The 20291-nt window shown below is 52.9% G+C and overlaps 2 protein-coding genes across 2 annotated transcripts in view; one reads left to right on the top strand and one right to left on the bottom strand.

The window, feature by feature from the left end:
* CCDC117 (coiled-coil domain containing 117) overlaps window positions 1-20291 on the bottom strand; it is a 281107-nt gene that overhangs the window by 183420 nt on the left and 77396 nt on the right. The gene's annotated exons all lie outside the window — the stretch shown is intronic.
* Window positions 7485-20291, top strand: part of MN1 (MN1 proto-oncogene, transcriptional regulator) — a 31536-nt gene continuing 18729 nt past the window's right edge. Inside the window, exon 1 of the mRNA XM_061466533.1 lies at window positions 7485-11150. Within this exon, the coding sequence (XP_061322517.1) occupies window positions 7721-11150 (3430 nt within the window). The 5' untranslated portion in view covers window positions 7485-7720. The remainder of the gene's footprint in view (window positions 11151-20291) is intronic.

Below are 20291 nucleotides of genomic sequence, written 5' to 3'. Positions count from 1 at the left end.
ACAGATACGTTTGAGTGTCTCGGGATTCGATGCATCTCTTGCAGGTAAACAAGCATTATCTGTTTGTTCTGACATCCCATTGGCATTAACATTCCTTCTGAAAAGAGACCTGCCTTTTTTATTTTGTTTAAGAAGAAATGGTTAGAATTGGGTGCAATGCATTTGCTGACACAGACTTACGAAAACAGGGTGCGTGTGTGTGTCTATAGCACCGTGCAGGGATGTTGCTCACTGTTTTTCTCTCCTTCATGTGTTTTTCCCTAAGTTACATGTATTAACATGGTGTTTGTCCCTAGTTTTTTGTTGTAACTTTCCCGCTGCCTGTGTCTGTATCAGAGGTCAGAGCAGGCAGAAGTCAGGCTTTCCCTACTGTGGGTCTGCACCATAGACATTTAGCACAATAGATATACAAAGAGATGTAGTAATTGAGTGAATGCTCATCTTGAAAGCATGTAAATTGTAACCAGGAAATACCTGCTCACTGCACGTGATATGTTTCTAATAGCTAGAAAACATTTAAAATCCCTTTCAGGTGTAGGCTTCAGGAACAAGTATCTTGTGGGGACAGGCTCCAGTGCCTCCAAATATAGGGCTGACAAAACGAGATGTGGGCTGTAACTCTGCAGCCTCTGCTTGATGAGGGGAAATAAGGGAGGGTTTGTTCCACAGTCTTCAAATTCAAATGAAGTCTTATCTGTGGTGCCTTTTGCTCTATTGTGCACTATTTGTGCTGGGCAATTGGCTAAAGCAGACATTTATTTTCGCTTTCCACATATTTGTAGATAATGGTGTCTCCCAAATTTAACATTAGCTTTACCAAATGATGATGGGTTGTGGAAGTCCAAGCCTTCCTATCCCTTTTTACAGTGTTCCTATGCAGGCCCCAGTTGTCAGGCATACAGTGCTGTCCTGCAAGACTGGGCTCAGCCTCATTCATGCTTAGGCTGGAAAGGAGCAGTTTTAAAGGAGCTTGCCAAAGCAAGGAGGGTCTTCCTTTACATGAGAAGTTCTTTGTGGGAAATGAAATGGAGATGATCCAGAGGAGAGTGACTGCTGTGCCTGTCACCCGGGCATTGAGCCCATGGGGATGTTTTATCTGCTGTTGGAGACATGTATTCAGTGACTCCCACCTGTGGCATTGCCCACCTGAGGGCAAGCTCAGCTTGGCTTGAGTGAAATTCATATAGATGGAGTACGTGGTGGGTTATGGTCCTAGTGTTCCACCCCTTCCCTCCATAGGGGTGTCCCTGAAATGGCTGTGTGAATGTATAAACCCCCCAGCAATAGAGCCCAGGTGGTTTTGCTGTGCCGGGGACAGGGGTGTTTCGTGTTTGATGTTCTGCTTTGCGATGCACTCTGCTGACAGGACTGGAAGTAGCTCTGCTTTTGCTCTGTGCCTTGTTTTCTGGTCCTCGTTCTCCTGCCTGTTCTGACATTGTTCTTGTACTTCCTCTGCTCCGTTGCTCTTTCCCCCCCTTTGCCTGGATGCTCTGGATTTCCCCAGCCCGCAGGTGCCCTCTGCGCCTCGCAGCAGCCGTGGGATTCGTGCTGCTGTAGCACAGTAAAGTCAGGTTTAATTTTAGAACCTCATGTCCCAGCCCAGACACGTTGGTTGTGATCTTGTTTCTTTAATTTTGTTTTTCTCCCTAAAATTACACAGCTTTCTGGTTTAGAATTGCACATCCAAGACTTGAACAAGAACTCAAAGTACCTGTTGGATTTGACCTTTGCAGAGCTTCTCCAATCCTAGTTAAAACCTTGAGAATCTAATTTAACAAATTTCCTAATTTTAAAAGCTTGCTTTTAGCACCCTGTAGAACAGCACCTAGTGCTGGTGCTTCTACTACGTGCTCTCTGTCTCCCAGGTCTTTTACAGCCACAGAAATGCCATCCAAGGTAAATAATGGGGATGTGATTCTAAGGACTTACAAAAGATCCACTAGTCACCAGCTAAACCCAATCACAAAAAGAACAGAGCTACTCCAGCAAGTGAAGTGCCTGCAACAGCCTGGAAGGAGAATGGCAATAATGAAAACCTGAAAGCAACAACTTCATACAGGAGTAAACGAAGAGGCAGGCTCTTTGTAAATGATGATCTAAAAAGTGTTCTGGGTTGTGAGACCTCATTTCAAATGTATTCATTAAATAATATTTGAACCATTTAACAGTTTGAACTCTACTGCACTGCTCGTATCTTTGGGGGATTTTTTTTCCCCAGTAACAAAGAAGCCTTTGTTCCTGCTCCGGGCTTGGGCTGTGCCTTGGATATTAGTTGGAAACCCGATAGCCTGACATCGCTAGAAGTCTGTGAATACAATGTGAGTCGTCTGCAGCGGGGATTAAATCAGGCTTTTGTAGGAGATGTTGAGGGGCCATGCGATGGAGAAGCTGGGTTACGATGGCAGGAGGTGTTTAACCCTTTGTACCTGTGGTGGGGAACCGGGGGTGTTTGTAGGCCTGTCAGCAGCCAGCGCTGTGCTGGGGTACCCAGGACTGCAGCATCAGTGGTGTACCCATCACTGGTGTGATTCCTGTTGGAAAAGCAAACAGCAACCTCTATGGATGAAATGCAGCCCTGTGAGAAGACCTAGAGAGGAGCTGGGGTCCCTGGCAGAGGTGCACGGGCACCTTTGGCTGTGGGGTTCAGCACTGCACCCCGGATGCTGCCAGACCCAGCATTGCTGTCTTTGGGATGCACTTCACCAGCTCCCATGGGCAGAGGCACTGGTTTTTGAACTTGACAAATCGGAGCTATGAGCCAAGGTTCACCAATTGCTCAGAAACATGAGTTTCTCTGTAAATCTCATGAGGTAGCATGACCAATAATAAATACAGGAGTATCTGTTTGCCCGGAGGCTTCAAATGCTGGGAAGGACTTGGAAACGCTGCTTGTGGATGTCACAGGACGTCAGGATGTAGAAAGGAAGTGCTAAGGTGAATGAATGCCCTCATGAAGCTAACACTGAGGGAAAATGAAGTCATCAGGACCCTACAAAATACCCCCTGGTTCTCTCCCTTCACAATAGTTTAATTTATAAGATGAAGAAGAATGAATTAACACTAGTGGTTTGCTGGCATTGCCCACTGGGAGCCAGACTTTCCAGATGCTCAAAGATCATTCCTGCTCCACCACACTTACCTAAATTCCCACCTGGTTCAAGTTTAAGAAAACAACAGAACAAAGTCAGTCATACAAACCCCCTCGTAAAATGCCGAGGAGAGTTAAATGCAGATTATCCTGACAGAGGCACTTCTTTTATTTAGGTTTCACAGAGTTATTTTAGGAAATATAAAACTTCTACTGTTCCTGCAGCCAAACTTTTTCTTTTGTGCTGTAAATATGACCTAATTTCTGCCACCCCCGCCCTGTGTGTAGCCCTACAGTGTGTTTTTTAGAGATGGGAATTTGAAGGGGAGCAAAAAGCCCAGGAAGTATATTCTGTTACACAGTTGTTATAGATGGGAAAATTTGCTTCAGCATTTCCTAGCATTTTTCCTAACTGGACAATCCAGTGTTGTGTTACTTTAGCACTATCTTGGGTTTTGTGATCTAAATTAGAAAAAGATCAGTGTGTTCTACATGTACACCTGAGTGCTGCGTATGCCCTAAGGGTTTCCACTGAACTGACGTAAGTGGGACCCGGTGTACTCACGTGATACAAAGATGCTCTTTGCAGCAATGGAAAAGCATACCGATATTGTGGAAATACCATGGTCCATACTGGGGCACCTGGAAACCCCAACAGGGAAATACACCGCTTCAGAGTTGTGAAGGAAGTGAAGCAGGCAATCAGCCTTGCAGAAGAACAGCCCGGAAAACCCTTGTGAAGGGCCAAGCTCCGAAACCACTGGTGGTCTCTGCGGGAAACAACTGGAACAGTTTTAGTGCCTTAACTCTTATTATTCAGTCATGCATTTTTTCAAAATGGGAAGCAGTCGAGTGCCTGAAGGAATTTGGGTCGAAGTTCCCAGAAATTTCCAGAACATTGGTGGCGAGACTGAGAGGGGAATATTTACATCAGTATGGTGACCTTGTATGGGCACTAATCGGTTTTACAGGTGAAATTGTCTTCAATCTCAGTTCAATATCAGCCGCCCCCAGCCACTCGCATGGGGAAGGACAAGAAGCAGTGGAGCAGGTCAGACCCCGGGGGCCTGCACCCTGCCGGAGCAGAGCAATTCCACAACCAAAGCTCTGCACCATTCTCAGGAAGTGAGCAGGAGCATGCAAATAGACCCCTTGTCCTCGGGAGGAACATCTGATCTGCTGCCTGACCCGGCTCTGTGCTCACTGCACTGTCCAGCTCATGTGATGGTGTTGCAGATTTGCCTTCTGAGTCAGTCCGGCCGCTGTGTCTGCTGTAGTTTTGAGAGGGAGAAGGGGCGATAGCTTCCTGAACTGTTCCAGGCAGGAATGTTGAGCACCTTCCCCATAATGCCAGCCGCCAGCCTCGGGAACCTGTCCTTCGGAACGTTCAGTCTCCGTTCACTGAAAATCCCTGCAAGGAAAAACCCATTGGCTTTCCTGCAAAGTAACTGGTGGGAGCCCGTGCTCTGAAGGCAGGACTCATCGCCTCGGCAGCTGTGCGACAGGTAGTGGCAACCAAAGGCTTTTTTGTGTTGTTCCAGATGGCTGCGCTCCCCAGCACTGCAGAGGTTATTTAGGAGCTCAAATTTATATACCTGAGGCCTGACACATTAATGAAATGGTGTCTTTATAGAGCAGGGGTATAAACACCACTGAGAAGTAAGATGTGGTTTTGCTCGATGGATGGGTTTAAAAGGCCCTTTGCTAATGGTGAGCTGGGCTGAAGCTTTTCCAGCATCTGGGCTTGTTTTGTGCAGTTTATGTGGTGGTTTCTTCCTTAGATCCTCAGTGGTAATGAGCCCACACAGTTGATTGCTGCAGGGAGAAAAAAATAATTCTGAATAGGTTTGCTGAATAATTATGAACTGAGCTGAACTCTTACATTTGCTTACTAATTGTGCGCTCCGCCATGTTTTATGTATGATGCATTCATTCTGTTAAAAAGGAGTTTTTTGCTGAGCAGCCTTTCCGGGGTGCGAGGTCCCCGGGCCCCCGGTGGCGGGAGCAGGGTCCAGCTCAGCAATTGGTGCCGTTTGCATTATTATTTTTTTAGAACATCACCGTTTGGTTTTCAGAGCTTGCAATATGAAACCCCGAATAGTGCTATTGTCTTGAGGGCTGAAAGAAATGAACCCCCTCAACTCTCGATTTGGCAGAGGCAATTACTATTGTTAATTTAGAAAATGATCCCCTGCGGCTACAACTATTTAAATAATGCCTTTCCCTGCTTCCCAGGATGACCAGAACCCAAAGACTGAAAGTAAAAATGTTTTGTAAAATGGGCTTTTCACTACTCACTACAATTGAGAGGTTTCCTTCTGTTGGCTGGGTGAGAGTGACCCTTTGGACCAAAGTGCTCCCATGGTGCTCGTCCCATCCTAGGGCTCCCCAGCTCTGTGCTGAAGGCTGAGAAGGACGTAGGAGGTCCGTGGCCCCGGGGTGTGTTTAGTCCAGAGCACCCTTGGACAGTAACAAACAGTGAATGCTTATGAATAGTGAACGTTTACAAACGTTAGCGACATTAACAAATCATGAATGTTTAGAAATGTTACCAGATAGTAATGGAGCCTGTACAGCGCTGGTCTGGTGGAGGACCTTATCACTTCACTCATCTCAGCTGCTGGTGTGTTACAGTGCTGGAACTTCCAGCCTTAAAATTTGCCCCTGGAAGGCAGCATAGCCTCAGCCCACAGCAGAGGAGCAGAAAAGCTCTCCGGTGAAGGAGCATGCTGTTGGTCCTGGCAAGGACCAGAACAAAGGAGAGAGGAGTGATTGCGCTTGCCCAGAAGCACCCGAGACGGTCAGCCTGTGGATGTCTCCATCCTGCTAACTGCACTCTCCTTCACGGTATTATTCTGCTCTTACAGAGAGACTGTGCTGGCTCTGCTCAAGGAACAGGCAGATTCTGAATCTTCCATGAAATGCAAGGTAAATCTAAATCAGTAAATATCTGTCTTTTCAGAAGCAAGCTGGTGCCCCATCCCTGGCAGTGTTCGAGGCCAGGTTGGACACAGGGGCTTGGAGCAAGCTGCTCCAGTGGAAGGGGTCCCTGCCCGTGGCAGGGGGACGGAACTGGAGGAGCTTTAAGGTCCCTTCCAAACCCAAACCAGCCTGGTCCCGGTGCCTCCGCCGTCGAGGCTCCCCAGGTCACTGGCAGCCGCCGGCCCGCGCGGGGGTGCGGCGGGCGCCAGGGGGCGCTGTGCCCGTTCGGAACAGCTGGCTCCGACGGCGCGCACGCAGGCGCAGAGCTGGGCGCGGGGCCGCGGTCGGTGCGGGGCGCGGCGGCGCTGCGGGGAAATGGGCAGAGGGGCCGGCGGCCCTCTCCCCCCTCCTCTTCCCTCCTCCTCTCTCCCCCCCGTTCTCCTTCCCTACTCTCCCCCCCTCGCCCCCGTGGCCGCCGTTCCCTCTGCGATGGAGCGGGACATCCCCCCTCCAGCCCCCGTTCCTTTGTGCCGCTGTCGGGCGGCGCGCTGTCCGCTCCGTGCCCCGCTGCCAGCCCCGCACCCCGCGGCCCCCCCGTCACTTTGCTAAGTAATAATTTCCATGTCCAATTCCATTTCTTCTCGAGTTCTGAAATCTCCAAGCCATCAGCAAGGAGGATAGTTCACATGAAAACTAATTACACAAAATCAATATTTAATCACAGCGCAGCATCCTGATCCTGCAGAAAAAAAATCCCCTTAAAACTCTCCTGCCATATACAAACACCGGGCGGGCGCTTATTTATAGATCCCGGTTTTTTTTTGGTGGCAGTAATTTTCATTTTTGGCATTTTTTTTTTTTTTTTTACGCCACCGCTTGTGCGAGCCGCTCCTCATCCCGCCGGCAGGTTCGGTGCCCCGGACCTGAGGGGGGTTTGTCCCCACGGGTACCCTGGGCTCGGACTTCCCCGCTGCCACTAACTCCCGGCTCCCCTCCGGCTGCCGGCCCGGGCGGGCCCGACGGGGCGAGCCGGGGGCTCGCGGGCAGTGCCGGGGCCGCTTGAACCGCTCCTTGCCCCGGGCTGGCGGGGAGGGGAGGGCGGCACTGAGCGCCCCGGGCCGGGTCCCGCCGGTCGGTTCCGGCCACTGCGCCTCCCGCTCCCAGGGCTCCGCGGGAGCAGCGGCGGCGGCGGCGGCACTGGGCGGGGCGCGGGGCCGGGCCGGCGGCGGAGCCACCTTAACGGCGAGCCCCGCCCCGGGCGGCGCGCGCTCATTGGCGCAGCCCCGATGGCTGAAATTCATCGCTGAAATGCAAAACTTGTTGCTGCTCCGCCAGCGCCGGCTGAGAGCGAGGGAGCGCGGCGGGGAGCGCGGCGCAGCCCTCCCAGCGCCCGCACGCAGCGCCGGCCCCGCCGCCACGGCCCCGCTGCCGCCGCCGGAGCCCTGCGAACCGCGGGCAGCGCACGGCGGGCCGGCGATGCGGCGCACAGCTCCGGGACGCCGGAGCCTATGAGCGGCGGCACGCCGCCCCGTCGGCTCTCGGGCAGCGCAGCGCAGGGGGGGCAGCTAGCGGAGAGCCGCCGGGGCGAGCGCGGGCGGGCGGCCGATGCCAGCGGCGCGGAGGCGCGGCAGGATGTGAGCGGGGCGGCCGAGCATCGCGGAGCGGGACGGCGGAGCGGAGCAGCCATGCCCTGCTGAGGAGCCGCGCAGGATGTTCGGGCTGGAGCAGTTCGAGCCGCAGAGCAGCAGCCGGAGCGGCGGACAGGCGGAGCGGGGCTTCGGCCAGCCCGGACTGAGCATGAGCGCGCACTTCAAGGCGCCGGCCTTCCCCGGTGGCGGCCCGGCGGCAGCGGCGGCGGTGGACCCGGCCCTGGGCGCGCTGGGAGAGCCGCCCCTCCTGGGCATGAACATGAGCCTGCCCGCGGACGCCTACGGGTTCCCGGGCCGCGGCCCCGCCGAGCTGCACGGCGGCGGCATGCAGCCGCCGGTGCACGGCTTCTTCGGCGGGCAGACGGCGCACGGCGGCCACGGCGGCGGCCACCACCCGCACCAGCACCCCCCGCACTTCGGCGGTAACTTCGGGCCCGACCCTGGCGCCTCCTGCGTGCACGGCGGCCGGCTCCTGGGCTACAGCGGCGCGCTGGGCGGGCAGACGGCGTTCGCCGACGGCTACGAGCACATGGCCGACGGCCAGGGAGGCGAGGGCTTCGGGCAGCAGCGCCCCGGGAACCTGCCCGACTTCCAGCACCACAGCGCCGGCGGCTCCAGCCACGCAGTGCCGGCTCCCTGCCTGCCCCTCGACCAGTCCCCCAACCGCGCAGCCTCTTTCCACGGGCTGCCGGCGGCCGGCTCCTCCGAGCCCCACGGCCTGGAGCAGCGGCGGCTGCCCGCGCAGGGCAGCGTGGACTCGCTGGAATACAATTACCCTGGCGACGGCCCCGCCGGCCACTTCGAGCTGCCCGTGTTCTCACCGTCGGAGCCCGAGGGGCAGCTGCCGCACTATGGTGGCGGGCGGCAGGTGCCAGCGGGCGGCAACTTCGCCGGAGCACCCGCCCTGCCTCGAGCACCGGGCATGGCCGTGGCCAAGGCGCACCCGCCACAGCAGCACGGCGTCTTCTTCGAGCGCTTTGGGGGGACGCGGAAGATGTCCGCAAGCCTGGAGCCGGGGGCCAGCGCCAGGCACCCGCTGATGCAGCAGCAGCAGCAGCCACCGCAACCGCCGCAGCAGCCGCCGCCGGGCTTGCTGGCCAGACAGAACTCCTGCCCGCCAGCCATCCCTAGGCAACAGCAAACAGAAGCCAACGCTCCCAACCCCAACCTGCAGGACAATGGGCCCATAATGCAGAACCAGCATGCACAGTTTGAATACCCTATTCACAGACTGGAGAACAGGAATATGCATCCCTACACCGACCCCGTGTTTAATATGCAGCACCCTCCTCCGCCACAGCCACCAAATCAAAGACTGCAGCACTTCGATGCCCCTTACGTGAGCGTCGCCAAGAGGCCGCGGTTCGACTTCCCTGGCAACCCTGGCGTCGAGCGCTGCACCTCCTGGGGCAGCGGCATGCATGGCCCAGCCATGGAGAGCCACCTCTCCCCAACGGCCTACCCCGGCCTGCCTGGCGACTTCACTCCGCCGGCACCCGAGGCCTTCGGGGGGCCGCTGCCACATGGTGGCCCCGAGCACCCGGCCCTGGCGCAGCGCCAGAACGCGGCGCTGGTGATGAAGCAGATGGCCTCGCGCAGCCAGCAGCGCCTGCGGCCGCCCAGCCTGCAGCAGCTGGGGCACCACGGTGAGGTGGGCCCGCCCAGCGGCCTGCCCCCGCCTGCCTTCGAGCGCGAGGCCAGCAGCGGCCGTGGCTTCGACCCGCCAGCACCGCATCTGGCCCCCGATAGCGCCTGGTTTGCGGGGCCGCCGCCACCCGGGGAGCTGCTGCCACGGCGCATGGCGGCACCGGGGCTGCCGGCCGAGGCGGCCCCCCACGAGCTGGGTCTACAGCCGGGCAGCACTGCCGTGCTGTTCCGGCCGGGCGCCAGCGGGCTGGGGCTGCAGGAGCCGCTGCGGATGGCAGGCGAGGGACCAGCACAGGCCCTGCCCTCTCCTGGCGTCCACCAGCCCTTCGCGCCTGCCATGGGTGGCCTCTCGCAGCTGCAGTCGCCGGGCGGTGGCGTGGCACTGCCCAGTGCACCTGCCGAGCGCCGTGGCCCTGCTGACTTCGCTGCCCAGCCCGGCTTCCCCTTCGCGGCAGCGGCGCGGCAGCCAGCGGCCCACGGGGCTGGGCCCGCGCTCAGCGCCTCGCCAGGCGCGTACCCGCCAGCCCCGTCCGAGTTCCCCCCACCACCGCCGCCGCGGCCCGCCGCCAGCAAGCTGGGCGCCCTCTCCCTGGGCTCCTTCAGCAAGCCGGCCAGCAAGGACAACGTCTTCGGGCAGAGCTGCCTGGCCGCCCTCTCCACCGCCTGCCAGAACATGATCGCCAGCCTGGGTGCCCCCAACCTCAACGTCACCTTCAACAAGAAGAGCCCGGCCGAGGCCAAGCGCAAGCTCAGCCAGGCCGAGCCCGACCCGCCGCCGCCTGCCGCCCAGGACTACTTCCCACCAGGGCCGCCAGCTGGTGGGGGAGCCGCAGGCAAGGCGCCGGGCACGGCCCCGCTGCTGCCCGCCGAGAGCAGCCTCTCGCCCGGCTTCGCGCTGGAGCCGGCGGCTGGCGGCGAGGGGAAGGCGGGTGGTGGGCGGGGGCGGGGCCGCCGGAAACGGGACAGCGGGCACGTCAGCCCCGGCACCTTCTTCGAGAAGTTCTCGGCCACCGAGGGCAGCGGGGCCGGTGTCAGCCCGGGGCAGCCGGCGGCCGCGGGGGGCCCGCCGGGGGCCGCGGGCACAGAGCGTGGTGGGGGCACCCCCCATGACAAGCCCCTGACCTCGCCATCCTGGGGCAAGGGCGGCGAGCTGCTGCTGGCGGAGCAGCCCGACCTGATGTCCTCCCTGGACAGCGGCATCCAGAGCGTGACCAAGTCGGACGGCAGCTCCCCGCACGTGGACTTTCCCGACGAGGTCAGCACCAGCTACGGCAATGAGGACGAGGTGTCCTCCAGCTCCGACAACGCCGCCTCCAAGCCCACCCGCAGCCCGCTGCTGGGCGGCTCGCCCAAGCTGCCCCGTGGGGAGCACGCACTTCTCAACGGACAGAAGCCCCTGGCCCTTGGCCTCCTCAGTACGTCTACCTCGACCCCTGACAGCTATGGGCTCAGCACCACAGCGGGCGCACACCCTGGCACGCCGAGCATGGAGCAGGTGCGGACCCCCACCAGCACCTCGGCCCAGGATGAGATCCACCCCCTGGAGATCCTGCAGGCGCAGATCCAGCTCCAGCGGCAGCAGTTCAGCATCTCGGAAGACCAGCCCTTGGGGCTGAAGAGCAAGAAGGGGGAGTGCGCAGGGCAGAACGGGGACAGCGACCTGGGCAGCTGCTGCTCAGAGGGCGTCAAGGGCCCCATGAGCACCATCGACCTGGACTCCCTCATGGCGGAGCACAACTCCACCTGGTACCTGCCTGGTGAGAAGGCCCTGATGGAAGGGCAGGAGGAGGACAAGCCCATGGTGCCCTGGGAGAAGCCCAAGCCCCCGAATCCCAGCAAAGAAGGTATCCGTCATCCCATACGGGTGCTGGCCCACAGAGGGGGGATAGTGTGCTGCTCGGGGAAGGGGAGGTGGTAGATGGTAGAGCTCTGGCCCTGGAATGCTGGGCACATGCTAGCCCCAGACCCATGGTGGGGACCTCAGTGGGTGCTAGGCGCATTCCTGCACCAGGCTGGGGCATGGGATGCTGGTGGCTGTACTGGGGGGGGCAGCGGCAGGGATGAAGTGCCTGCTGCTCAACCAGCACCCGGTGATGCTTGCCTCTGATGTCTCTGCCATCATCATCCCCATCACACCTTCTGGGGAGGAGATACCCCCTCTCCCCCCGAGGGGCTGGCGTGGGGTCTCAGGGTGCTGAGCAGGGGGCTCCGGGTGAAGACCCAGCCATGCTCCCGCTCATGGGGCACCGAAGAGGGGGCTCCCCACAGAGTCATGTGGGTGTGGGGTGCTGTGGGGGGGAGCTCCTCAAGCCCCACACTGGCCAAGCCTTCCAGCCAGTTCCCCCAATCTGTCAGAGGGCTTTTCCTGAGCTGTGCAGCCATGCTGGGAGTGGTGCTGTCCCCCCCGGTTCCAGGTGTTTCCCTGCTTGCAGTAGAAGCCTTCCAGCAGTGCAATACTGAGCTGAAAGGCTCTTAACATAATAATTTCTTTTTCTTTAATAGAAAGGCAATTTAAAACAAGGCTCTGGCTCTGCTGGTAGAAAACTTGCTTAGTTGACAGATGTTTAATTTCAACATTAGTTGTCATTTTTGATCCTTCCCCGTGTCCAGAGGGCATCATAATTCCCCACGCTCAGGAAAAAAAAAATATTTTAATGGAAAGTCCTCTATTAGAAAAGCTGTTTGAGATAAAAGATTCTTATAGATTCAATTGGCTTCTATTTTATCTTATCAAAGCCCTATTTTCCCAACTGCCTGACCATGTGGGTGAATATTACAATAGGTGCAAGTGCACGTGCTGCTGCGTGGACACACGGCGGCAATTTCTGATGTGCTCTAGGTACACGTGTGTAATTTACGCGATATAAACTCATTATTTGTGCCTAGGAAAGTTGCTGGTTTGGTGCCACTCGGGTAGTTTGAAATGGTTTTCATTACAGCTGGTGGCACAGACTGAATTTTACAGTCCTCTGCGTTTAGTAATTTTGCTAAGGAAGGTGTTGGGAAAATCAGGAGGGAGCTGGTTTGAAAACTGGGCGATTCCCTACCCCCGGTTCTGGTTGGCTTTCCAGCTTTGGCTGTCTGAAGCGTGAATCCTAGCCCCCACGGTTTGTCTCTTTGTTCATGCTTAATGCCCAGTGCAGGAGCCTCTCATTTCAAGCGGGAGTGTTTAGCATGCACAGCAGACTCTGGGAAGCCCATCAGCATTCTCCATGCTTCACCCAGGCAAGGACATAAATTGGTTTGTTTGGGGCCCTTCTTTTCCATTTTTAAATGGAGTTGCACACAGCATCCTTCCTGGCCCCTTCTCTTTTATTGTTTCTTGTACACAACATCTAGATCTGACTGGATCAATAGCTAGTTAGCACAAATCACAGTTCCTGTCACTTCTACCTTGGCAGACTCGAACACATATATACGTTCTCTCACAATACATACACACCCCGTTATGTGTGCACTCACACACGCATACAGATCTGCAGAGCCGCACACCGTGCTCTGTTTAGAAATAGATTTTTAAAGAGTAACTTCGGGTAAAAAAAAAATAATCCTGAGAAGTGATTTAATCCTGAGCAGCACGTTTATTAAATATGTAATTTGGCTTAAAATCATGTATATTTTGTGTATGTGTGTCATATGGAGTGATGCTTTCTTTAACATCTTTAGCAGCACTCCTACATTCACTTTGATCACCACTATTCTTAGTAACATCTAGTGAAATAAGTAATTGCTTTCTGGTCACGATAACCACAGTGTTGCTGTTAAAATAGTTCGTCACTTGGAAGGAAAACCATTTAATCAGTGTTCCTATATAAGGATATGTTTTAGTGTTTCGGAGGCTTAACATAAAATAGCAACCAGTTTTACAACAATGCAGAGAGGCACTCATTTTCTTTCACACTTTAGTCACTTGAAGGATTTGAATGGGCTGGTTCTTCGGATGAGGAATTTCATAACGACCAGCAGATAATTAACTGGTTTTGGAAGTGATAAAGATACAATAGGTGAAAAAGAACAGGCTGCTGGTAGGAATAATTTAACTTCACGTTGCTGTGCCCCTATGTATTTGAAAGTGCGTTGCAGGCAAGGCTTTATTTATCCAGTGACCTAGGTTTTAAGGCGTTTTGGCCGGCGGGGATTTGCGTCCAGCAGCTCCCCGGTGTACACGGGCAGGGTGAACGCAGGCAGCGGGCAGCACTTCCCCTAATCCCCAGCAGCTCCTGACCGCGCTCAGAGCTGCTCCCCGCTCGCCGCGCTGTGCGCTGTTACGGAGGGTGAGGCTGGTCGTTAGCCCCAGGTTCACGCAGCCGCTGGCGGCGGGTGCTCAGTCCCACCTGCCGTGGCGGAGGAACGCGCGGGGCCATTGGCTCCTGGTGGGGCCCTGCCGCGCACCGGCGGCTCGGGGCACGCAGGCACGGGCGGCGGCGAGCGGCGTCCCTCGGCGGAGCGCTCCGTGCGCGTCCGGCCCCATTCCCACCGCGCTCCTCCGTGGAGCCGGAGAAGGGAACCGGTGCGGTGCCGGTGGGGGGGGGCAGCTGGCACGGGAAGCTCCCAGACCACGGCGGATCGGGAGCTTTCCAAATACTCGGCTGTTGCCCGGATTACGGGGGATACAACCTGTCTGAGTTGGGTAGTGGCTGCTCACGTTCCTTACAGCTCGTCTTTTTTTTCTCCTGCTGGCATTAACAGGGTTTGCTCATACCTGGCAACCTGTGCCAGCTGTGGGGTTGGAAGGTGGCTGGAAGCAGGCACCGTGCTGTAGGTGTCTGTGTTATGTGTCCACACTGACACCATTTAGCGAGCTGTGTGTGTGAGTGTGCACATTTTGTGTCTGAATTTAACGTTATTAATGCTGGCTGGATGTTGGTCTTTGCTAAAATGTGAATTTTCCATGAGGAGTTCTCTCGGATACACAACTCGCACTAACGGTTTTATGTGAAGTGGCTGACAGTTTGGGTTGTTTTGGTTTTGGGTTGTTTGTTGGTTTTGTCGTTGTTGTTGTCGTCGTGTTCCCCCCCCCCCCCCCCCCAAGAAAGATGCTTTCTAGGATTTCAGGTCTTCCTCTGCTGTGCAGCCAGAGCTGGGAGTGAGGTACAATAACACTGAGTCCAGAGAGGTTGTGTTGACTTCAGAATCGCAGCTCTAGCTGACAAAGAATAACCAGATCAAATTCACTTAAAAACCCAGGGCCAATTTAATGGGTTTTTGCTTTGCCTGATTTGACTGAACCAGAACAATTTCCCCTTCAGTGCAGTGTTGATCAGTGTTCTCTAGAAGCCCAGTAATCAAGTGTGTATGTGGGGGGGGGGTGTTTATAGTTTTTCAATTGAAATTTTAATGGTCCCATACTGCAGATGTCAGGTGAAGATGTCCCTGTGTAACCCAGAGCCATGCAGGTGCCGATTGGAAAAGATCAGAATGTGTTCAGTACCTTGGTGGCCATGGGGCTCGTCTGTCCGAGTCTGATGGGCACGGGCAGTGTGCAGCACAGTTAGTTTCCATCTCTGAGGTTTTTTTAATATTTCATTGTAACACTGAACCTACCCCTTGAATGAGCCCACAGGCCATTGTGGAATGTCTGTAAATTACCACCAAATACATTAACAAAGGTCAGGTTTGGTCCAGATGCAGCGAGGAGCCTTTGTTTTCTTTCTCTTCCTACTATGTTTGTAGTATGTTTGCAGTTAATAAAAGCTGTGTGCTTTTATTTTAAATACTGCTACATTCTGTTGGAGGCTTTACCAAGGGACTGGTTGTGTTACTGAGACTGAGTTTGTTGGACCCCTTGTGAGGCATTTCAAACACGTAAATATCATTGCAGGCAGCGTGTGATTGGAACGGGTTTTATGTAGTGAGGGTGTTGAAATGAGTTCACAGGGATGGGGCTCAGCGCACTTTGCAGCGATGGATCTGTGATTCCTGACACTGCTTTGTTTGCTCGAAAGGGCTGTTTAAACTTACACAAGGAATTTTAACAGTTAGTGAAAAAAAAAATGCCGTTGCCTTTGCCAAGAAGTTACGTGATCTACTCCACAGAAATGAAATACACATCTTTAATAAACGCTCCGGATTAGCATGCAGATTTATGGGGAAGGAATATTCCCGTTGCATATCACAGGAGAGAGTTCAGTGTGCCTGAGGTTTGGGTTTAATATGATCTTTTGAACTCTTCTGACCTGTTAATAAAAATTGAGAGGTTGCCCCTGCCTGGCTTCCCATGGATGACAGGAACACTCTATTGTTTACTTTGAGCAACTGTCATTTTTAATGTTTTCTAATAGAAAATGGTCCTGTTTGGAAACGTTTTCCTTTGTTTTATAAACACTCTGCAGGAGAGTGTTTGTAGACCTTTATGGCATACATTAGAGAGGCAAGGGGCAGAGTTCTCAATAGTATTTGCTGTTGCTGCTGTAATGCACTGAGATATTTAATGCAGGAAATGTGTGAATATACTGGCATTTCAGTAACGACCATAGCCACCCTGTTTGCCTTTGCATCCATCCGTCTGTCTGTCTGTCCACTAATTTTTGGTCTTTATATTTACCTGTTCTGCTTATTTTAGTGGATTGCACTAAATTATTGCAGATGACCAAGTGAGTGCTGTCATATACCAAAGTGTGCTATTTCATGCCGGCACGTTCAACGGTGAGGTTAGTCTTCACTGGGCTGTTTTGTGCACACCGAGTGTGAGCGAGTGCATGAGACTGACTTTGGGGGTTTATTTCTTGAAATTGGTGTGTGAGTGTGCTTCAGATCTTTACATACAATGTTAAAGGAAATGAATTAGACTTAATATTTATATATGAGCTTAGATGACAGCGCAGATTTATTCTGATCTGTGATGTATTACACCATGTCTGCTCTTAATTTTTAACGTGCGATACCTGTGTTTTTACCCTTGAGCTAGTGGAATGCTCTGCCATAAAACTGCGAATAGCTTTTTGCGAAAAGATGTTATTCATGAGCAAAACCTACAGATGCGGTTTGTTGTTACTTGTATAGAGCAAAAGATACGGCATTAAACAAAAGTCTAACCCTAAAGTATATAGGCTGCTTTTATTTGTAACAGCTGACTCGAGCTTCTGCAATGTTCTGTGAGAGGGAGAGGTTTTGCTGCAGCAAAATGTCTTTATGTGGCCATATAAAATTTTACTACTAGACAAATTACTGTGCGTTTTCAGTCTGTGGTTGCTCGTGTATTTCTGTTAAATACAAGTGTGAGTGGAATTTCCACAGAACGTGTAGAGGCAGCTCTAAATGAATCTTCAGGTGGCCCAACACATATGCTTTTTTAATGCTAAATTCACTGAAATACCATAAACAGTTTAATTACTTAATTCCTAGAGCACATTGAGGATATCGGGAGAGAGCAGCCAGACTGTGGGTAGTGGGATCCTTCGCTGTTTTATCACCAGCATCAAGCAGATCATCCTTCCTGTGCTCCGGCTGGAGTGCTCTGTGTGCAGGCGGCACGGACACTCCGCAGCGGGTGCCCAAAGCCACCTGGCTCCAGCGCTGTCGGGCAAACTGTCCTGGCTTTTCCCTTGGAAAGAGCAGAGTCTGTGCCTGTAAATACGTGCTAACAGTTTGCAGGACATTTTAAAGATTGATGCGTTGGGTTTTTAGATACAGAATTATTCTGGTTTCATTTATTTGAGGGGTGTTTTAGAAGCCAGCGCTTCCGTTGATGAGGTATATTTAGAACATGGGTTTCTTGTGTACTTCCTCAGCACCACTCCTTGGGTAAGGAACGCAAGGCAGGGAACCCCATGGAAATCAAGTAGGTGAAGCTGTGGAATGTTCAGGAAACTCAAGGTCTGTCCTGACCTTCTGATCGTGGTTGGATTTCTCAACTTTTAAAATGTAAATCTGAATTTTTGCTGCTCTGTAGACGGACCCAGTTTGCACAGTGAGACCATGACTAGCTTGCGTAAAAATACTGATACTCTTTGTAGTTAGCTGCTTCTGTTTTGCAAAACACTTTTGCGTTGGTGCAGTTAAAACATTATGAATTATTAGTGACCTTTTTAAATGCAAAGATATTATTTCTTTTTTAAAAAATATGTTTTATGGATTATGTGCCAATGTTCCAAAGTAAAATACCTTTTAAATTTAAAGCTGAGAATGGAACAGCTGGAGGTCTAATCCATTAATTTTTACAAGCTTCCTTAATACTTCAAAGTGAACATCTTAGATGATTTTGCTCTGCTGCTCCCCTCCAGCACCCCCTCTCCTCGTCTCCCCCCACGCCCTCCCTTCTAAGTCTTCACGTTCTGCTCATCTCCTGGCAAATGACAAAAGCACAGGCATGTGGGAAATGCGTTTTCCTTAGTTGCTGTAATGGGTGGTAAGATCTAGAAATGCACCCTCTTAGTGTGGCTCTTTTTATCTATATACTGATGCAAAAATACTTTGGTTGCTGCTTTTCTCATGGTCTTCTCCCCCGTACTTGGGTTATTTTGTGTGACGGTACAAGCGTCATGGTAAGAGTGTTTGTGATCAGCAGCCATGTGTTCTGGGCTCATGCCCTTGCGAGACACCTGCCTCTGACAGAGTACATCCCTCTTCCATGGGGTTGGGTCTGATCCACGCTGGCCATTTTTATATGGAGTTTTCCCACGTCCTGTCTTGCCCCGTTGGACAGTAGCTGTTCTGTCACACCTTATGCTCTCCCTCCCTGAGATGCACGTGTCTGTCACTCATGGAAAGCTCCTGAGGTGAAATGTGCCCCTTCTGCACGCTCACCTTCTGCTGGGAGCCTTCGCTGTTTGGTTTCAATTTGAGGAGATGTATTTGTGTCTGCTCAGTATTTAACAGAACAGCGCTGTGCACGACACCGTGCCGTCTATGTTCTTACTAGCTTTGAAGATTTGTCTAAAGAAGCTTTTTTTTTTTTTTTTTTTTTTAATTTTGGTCAGCAGAATCTGGTTGCATTTAAGAATTGCTTTGATAGAATTTTTTACATTAAAATAAATACAGTTTATTTGAGTTTAAACACAAAGAGCACATGTGTGAGCCCTGACGGGGTCTCCCCAGCAGAGCATGCTGCTGGGGACAGTGCTTTGGCCCCGCTCTCGTGGCCGCTTTGCTTGAACTTGTGGATATTTGTCTTTACTTCCCCCCATCCTGAGCTTTTAAAAGGTGAGATGAGGGAACCGAGTTGCTACCTCTGTTTTCTTTTCACTTTCTTACCTTCCTTTCTGACTGCTGGGCCTTTAGGACTTGATACTCTTCATCGCAGAGAAGCCTGGAATCAGTCAGGAGCTGGGAGACAGCAGTTTTTTGTAGTAAAATATATGTTTTCGGAGTTAAGTCTGCATTTAATTAATTTTGTGAATTAGTATTCAGAAAATATTAGAAATCATTTGTATTGCTAATAGAAAGATCATCCTGAGGCTGAGGAAGCACAGTTAATTGAAAAAGCAGCCATTTGTAAAGTGAGGAAGATTTTAAAACATTTCATACCCTAATTAAGAATATATTCCTGATTTAAAATTGAGAATATTAATTCTCTGTGTGAAGCAAATACACCACAACCCCCTGGAAACAGTCACATCCTTCCTGCCTCCCCTTGATCCTCTCCCAAAATGCAGTTTGAGAAAGGCACCACTTTTTCTTTTCTATTTTTTTTTTTTTTTTTTTACTGTAGCCTGAAACCATTTTGCTAGAAAGATGTAAATGCTCTGTTCCCATATTCCCATATTCCCTCAGGGAGTGAAGGGTGGGCTGGGGTTATTACCTGGTCAGAATTTTTGCATCTCTTTCCTAGAAAAATCGTTCACTAATTTTTTTGGGGCCATTGTGATGTTCCTCCGTGATGACATTTTAGAGCCTTTTGTGCTCTAAAAGGTGCAGGTGAGAGGTGAGAGGTGCTGGGAAACGGGGATGCTGGAGATGAAGGGTGTCTGAGAGGCGCAGATGCAGATGCACTGCGAGCAGGGATGTCCCTGGGGAGCAGGGCTAAGCGCTCCCTCCCCTCTGCTGCTGGAGGTGATGCTGGAATTGTCTGTCTGGTGAGAGCAGGCGGGAGGGAGCGTCTGCCTGAGTGTTCCTGGCTCCTGGCTAGGTGGCACAGTTGGTCAAGTCATTCCCATTGCAGTTATGGATACTTGGGTTTATGTTTGATTTAGATCGCTGTGCAGTCCATATTCAGGTCCCACTCTATTATTATTTTTATTAAGATCATATTTATTGCACCATAAATTGACACAATGCTTTAGAAACCCGGGAGACGTTCCCACTGCTAAAGATTTACAGTCCAAATGAGAGAAACCAGGTGGTGTTTGGTCACGCGGTGGCTGGAGGAACCTTGCCAGTGCCTGGGAAACCGACGACCACGGTGCCACCGGCACGTTGGCAGAGGATGCCGGGAGGGTTGTGATGGGCTCCCACACTGGCAGAGCTGGAGGAACCCCGGGAATGAGTCAGGGCACTTGGGTGCCCATCAGAGGCTGGCACTCAGGGCTGAACAGTGCTGGATGGAGTGTGCCACTGGGCTCTGGCTGCGGTGCTCAGGGTGGGAATGAGCTGTGTGTGCAGGTGGGAATGTAGAGCTGAGTGTGTCTTGTTCCACTTGGTAACCTTCTTTCTGCATCGATTACTTCTGCCAGTGTGTCTGGTGGGGATGGTGCAGTTGTGCTGCCCCCAGGACAGCATTTCTCCTCTCCTGGAAAAGCACCAAAAGCCCACAGTTACAGCACTGGTGATCCAGTGTGTGAGTGGATTTCTAAATGAATTCCTCAGTCTGAGCAACAGGAAAAGAAATTGAAATGATGCAAGGTGGGTTTTCATTCCTCCTCCAGGTGCCTGGGGATGGAGCATCACCATGGGTGGGCTCCTCTGCTCGGCTGTTCTCCTCCGGGCAAGGGGAGAGGAGGGTCCACCCCCAGCAGGACCTGAGTGAGCTCTGAGCTGCCCATACTCTGGTGAGACTCCAACCTAGATGGTCTGGATGTAATAGTGCTGCGCACAGGGTGTCCCTTGGA

This window comes from Pezoporus flaviventris, unplaced genomic scaffold (assembly GCF_033815535.1).
Source record: "Pezoporus flaviventris isolate CSIRO_AGI_PZ_B2104156 unplaced genomic scaffold, CSIRO_AGI_Pfla_v1 ptg000041l, whole genome shotgun sequence".
In the NCBI taxonomy this organism is placed as follows: domain Eukaryota; kingdom Metazoa; phylum Chordata; class Aves; order Psittaciformes; family Psittacidae; genus Pezoporus; species Pezoporus flaviventris.
Note: the sequence above shows the minus strand (reverse complement) of the source record. Positions and strands in the feature narration are given on the sequence as shown.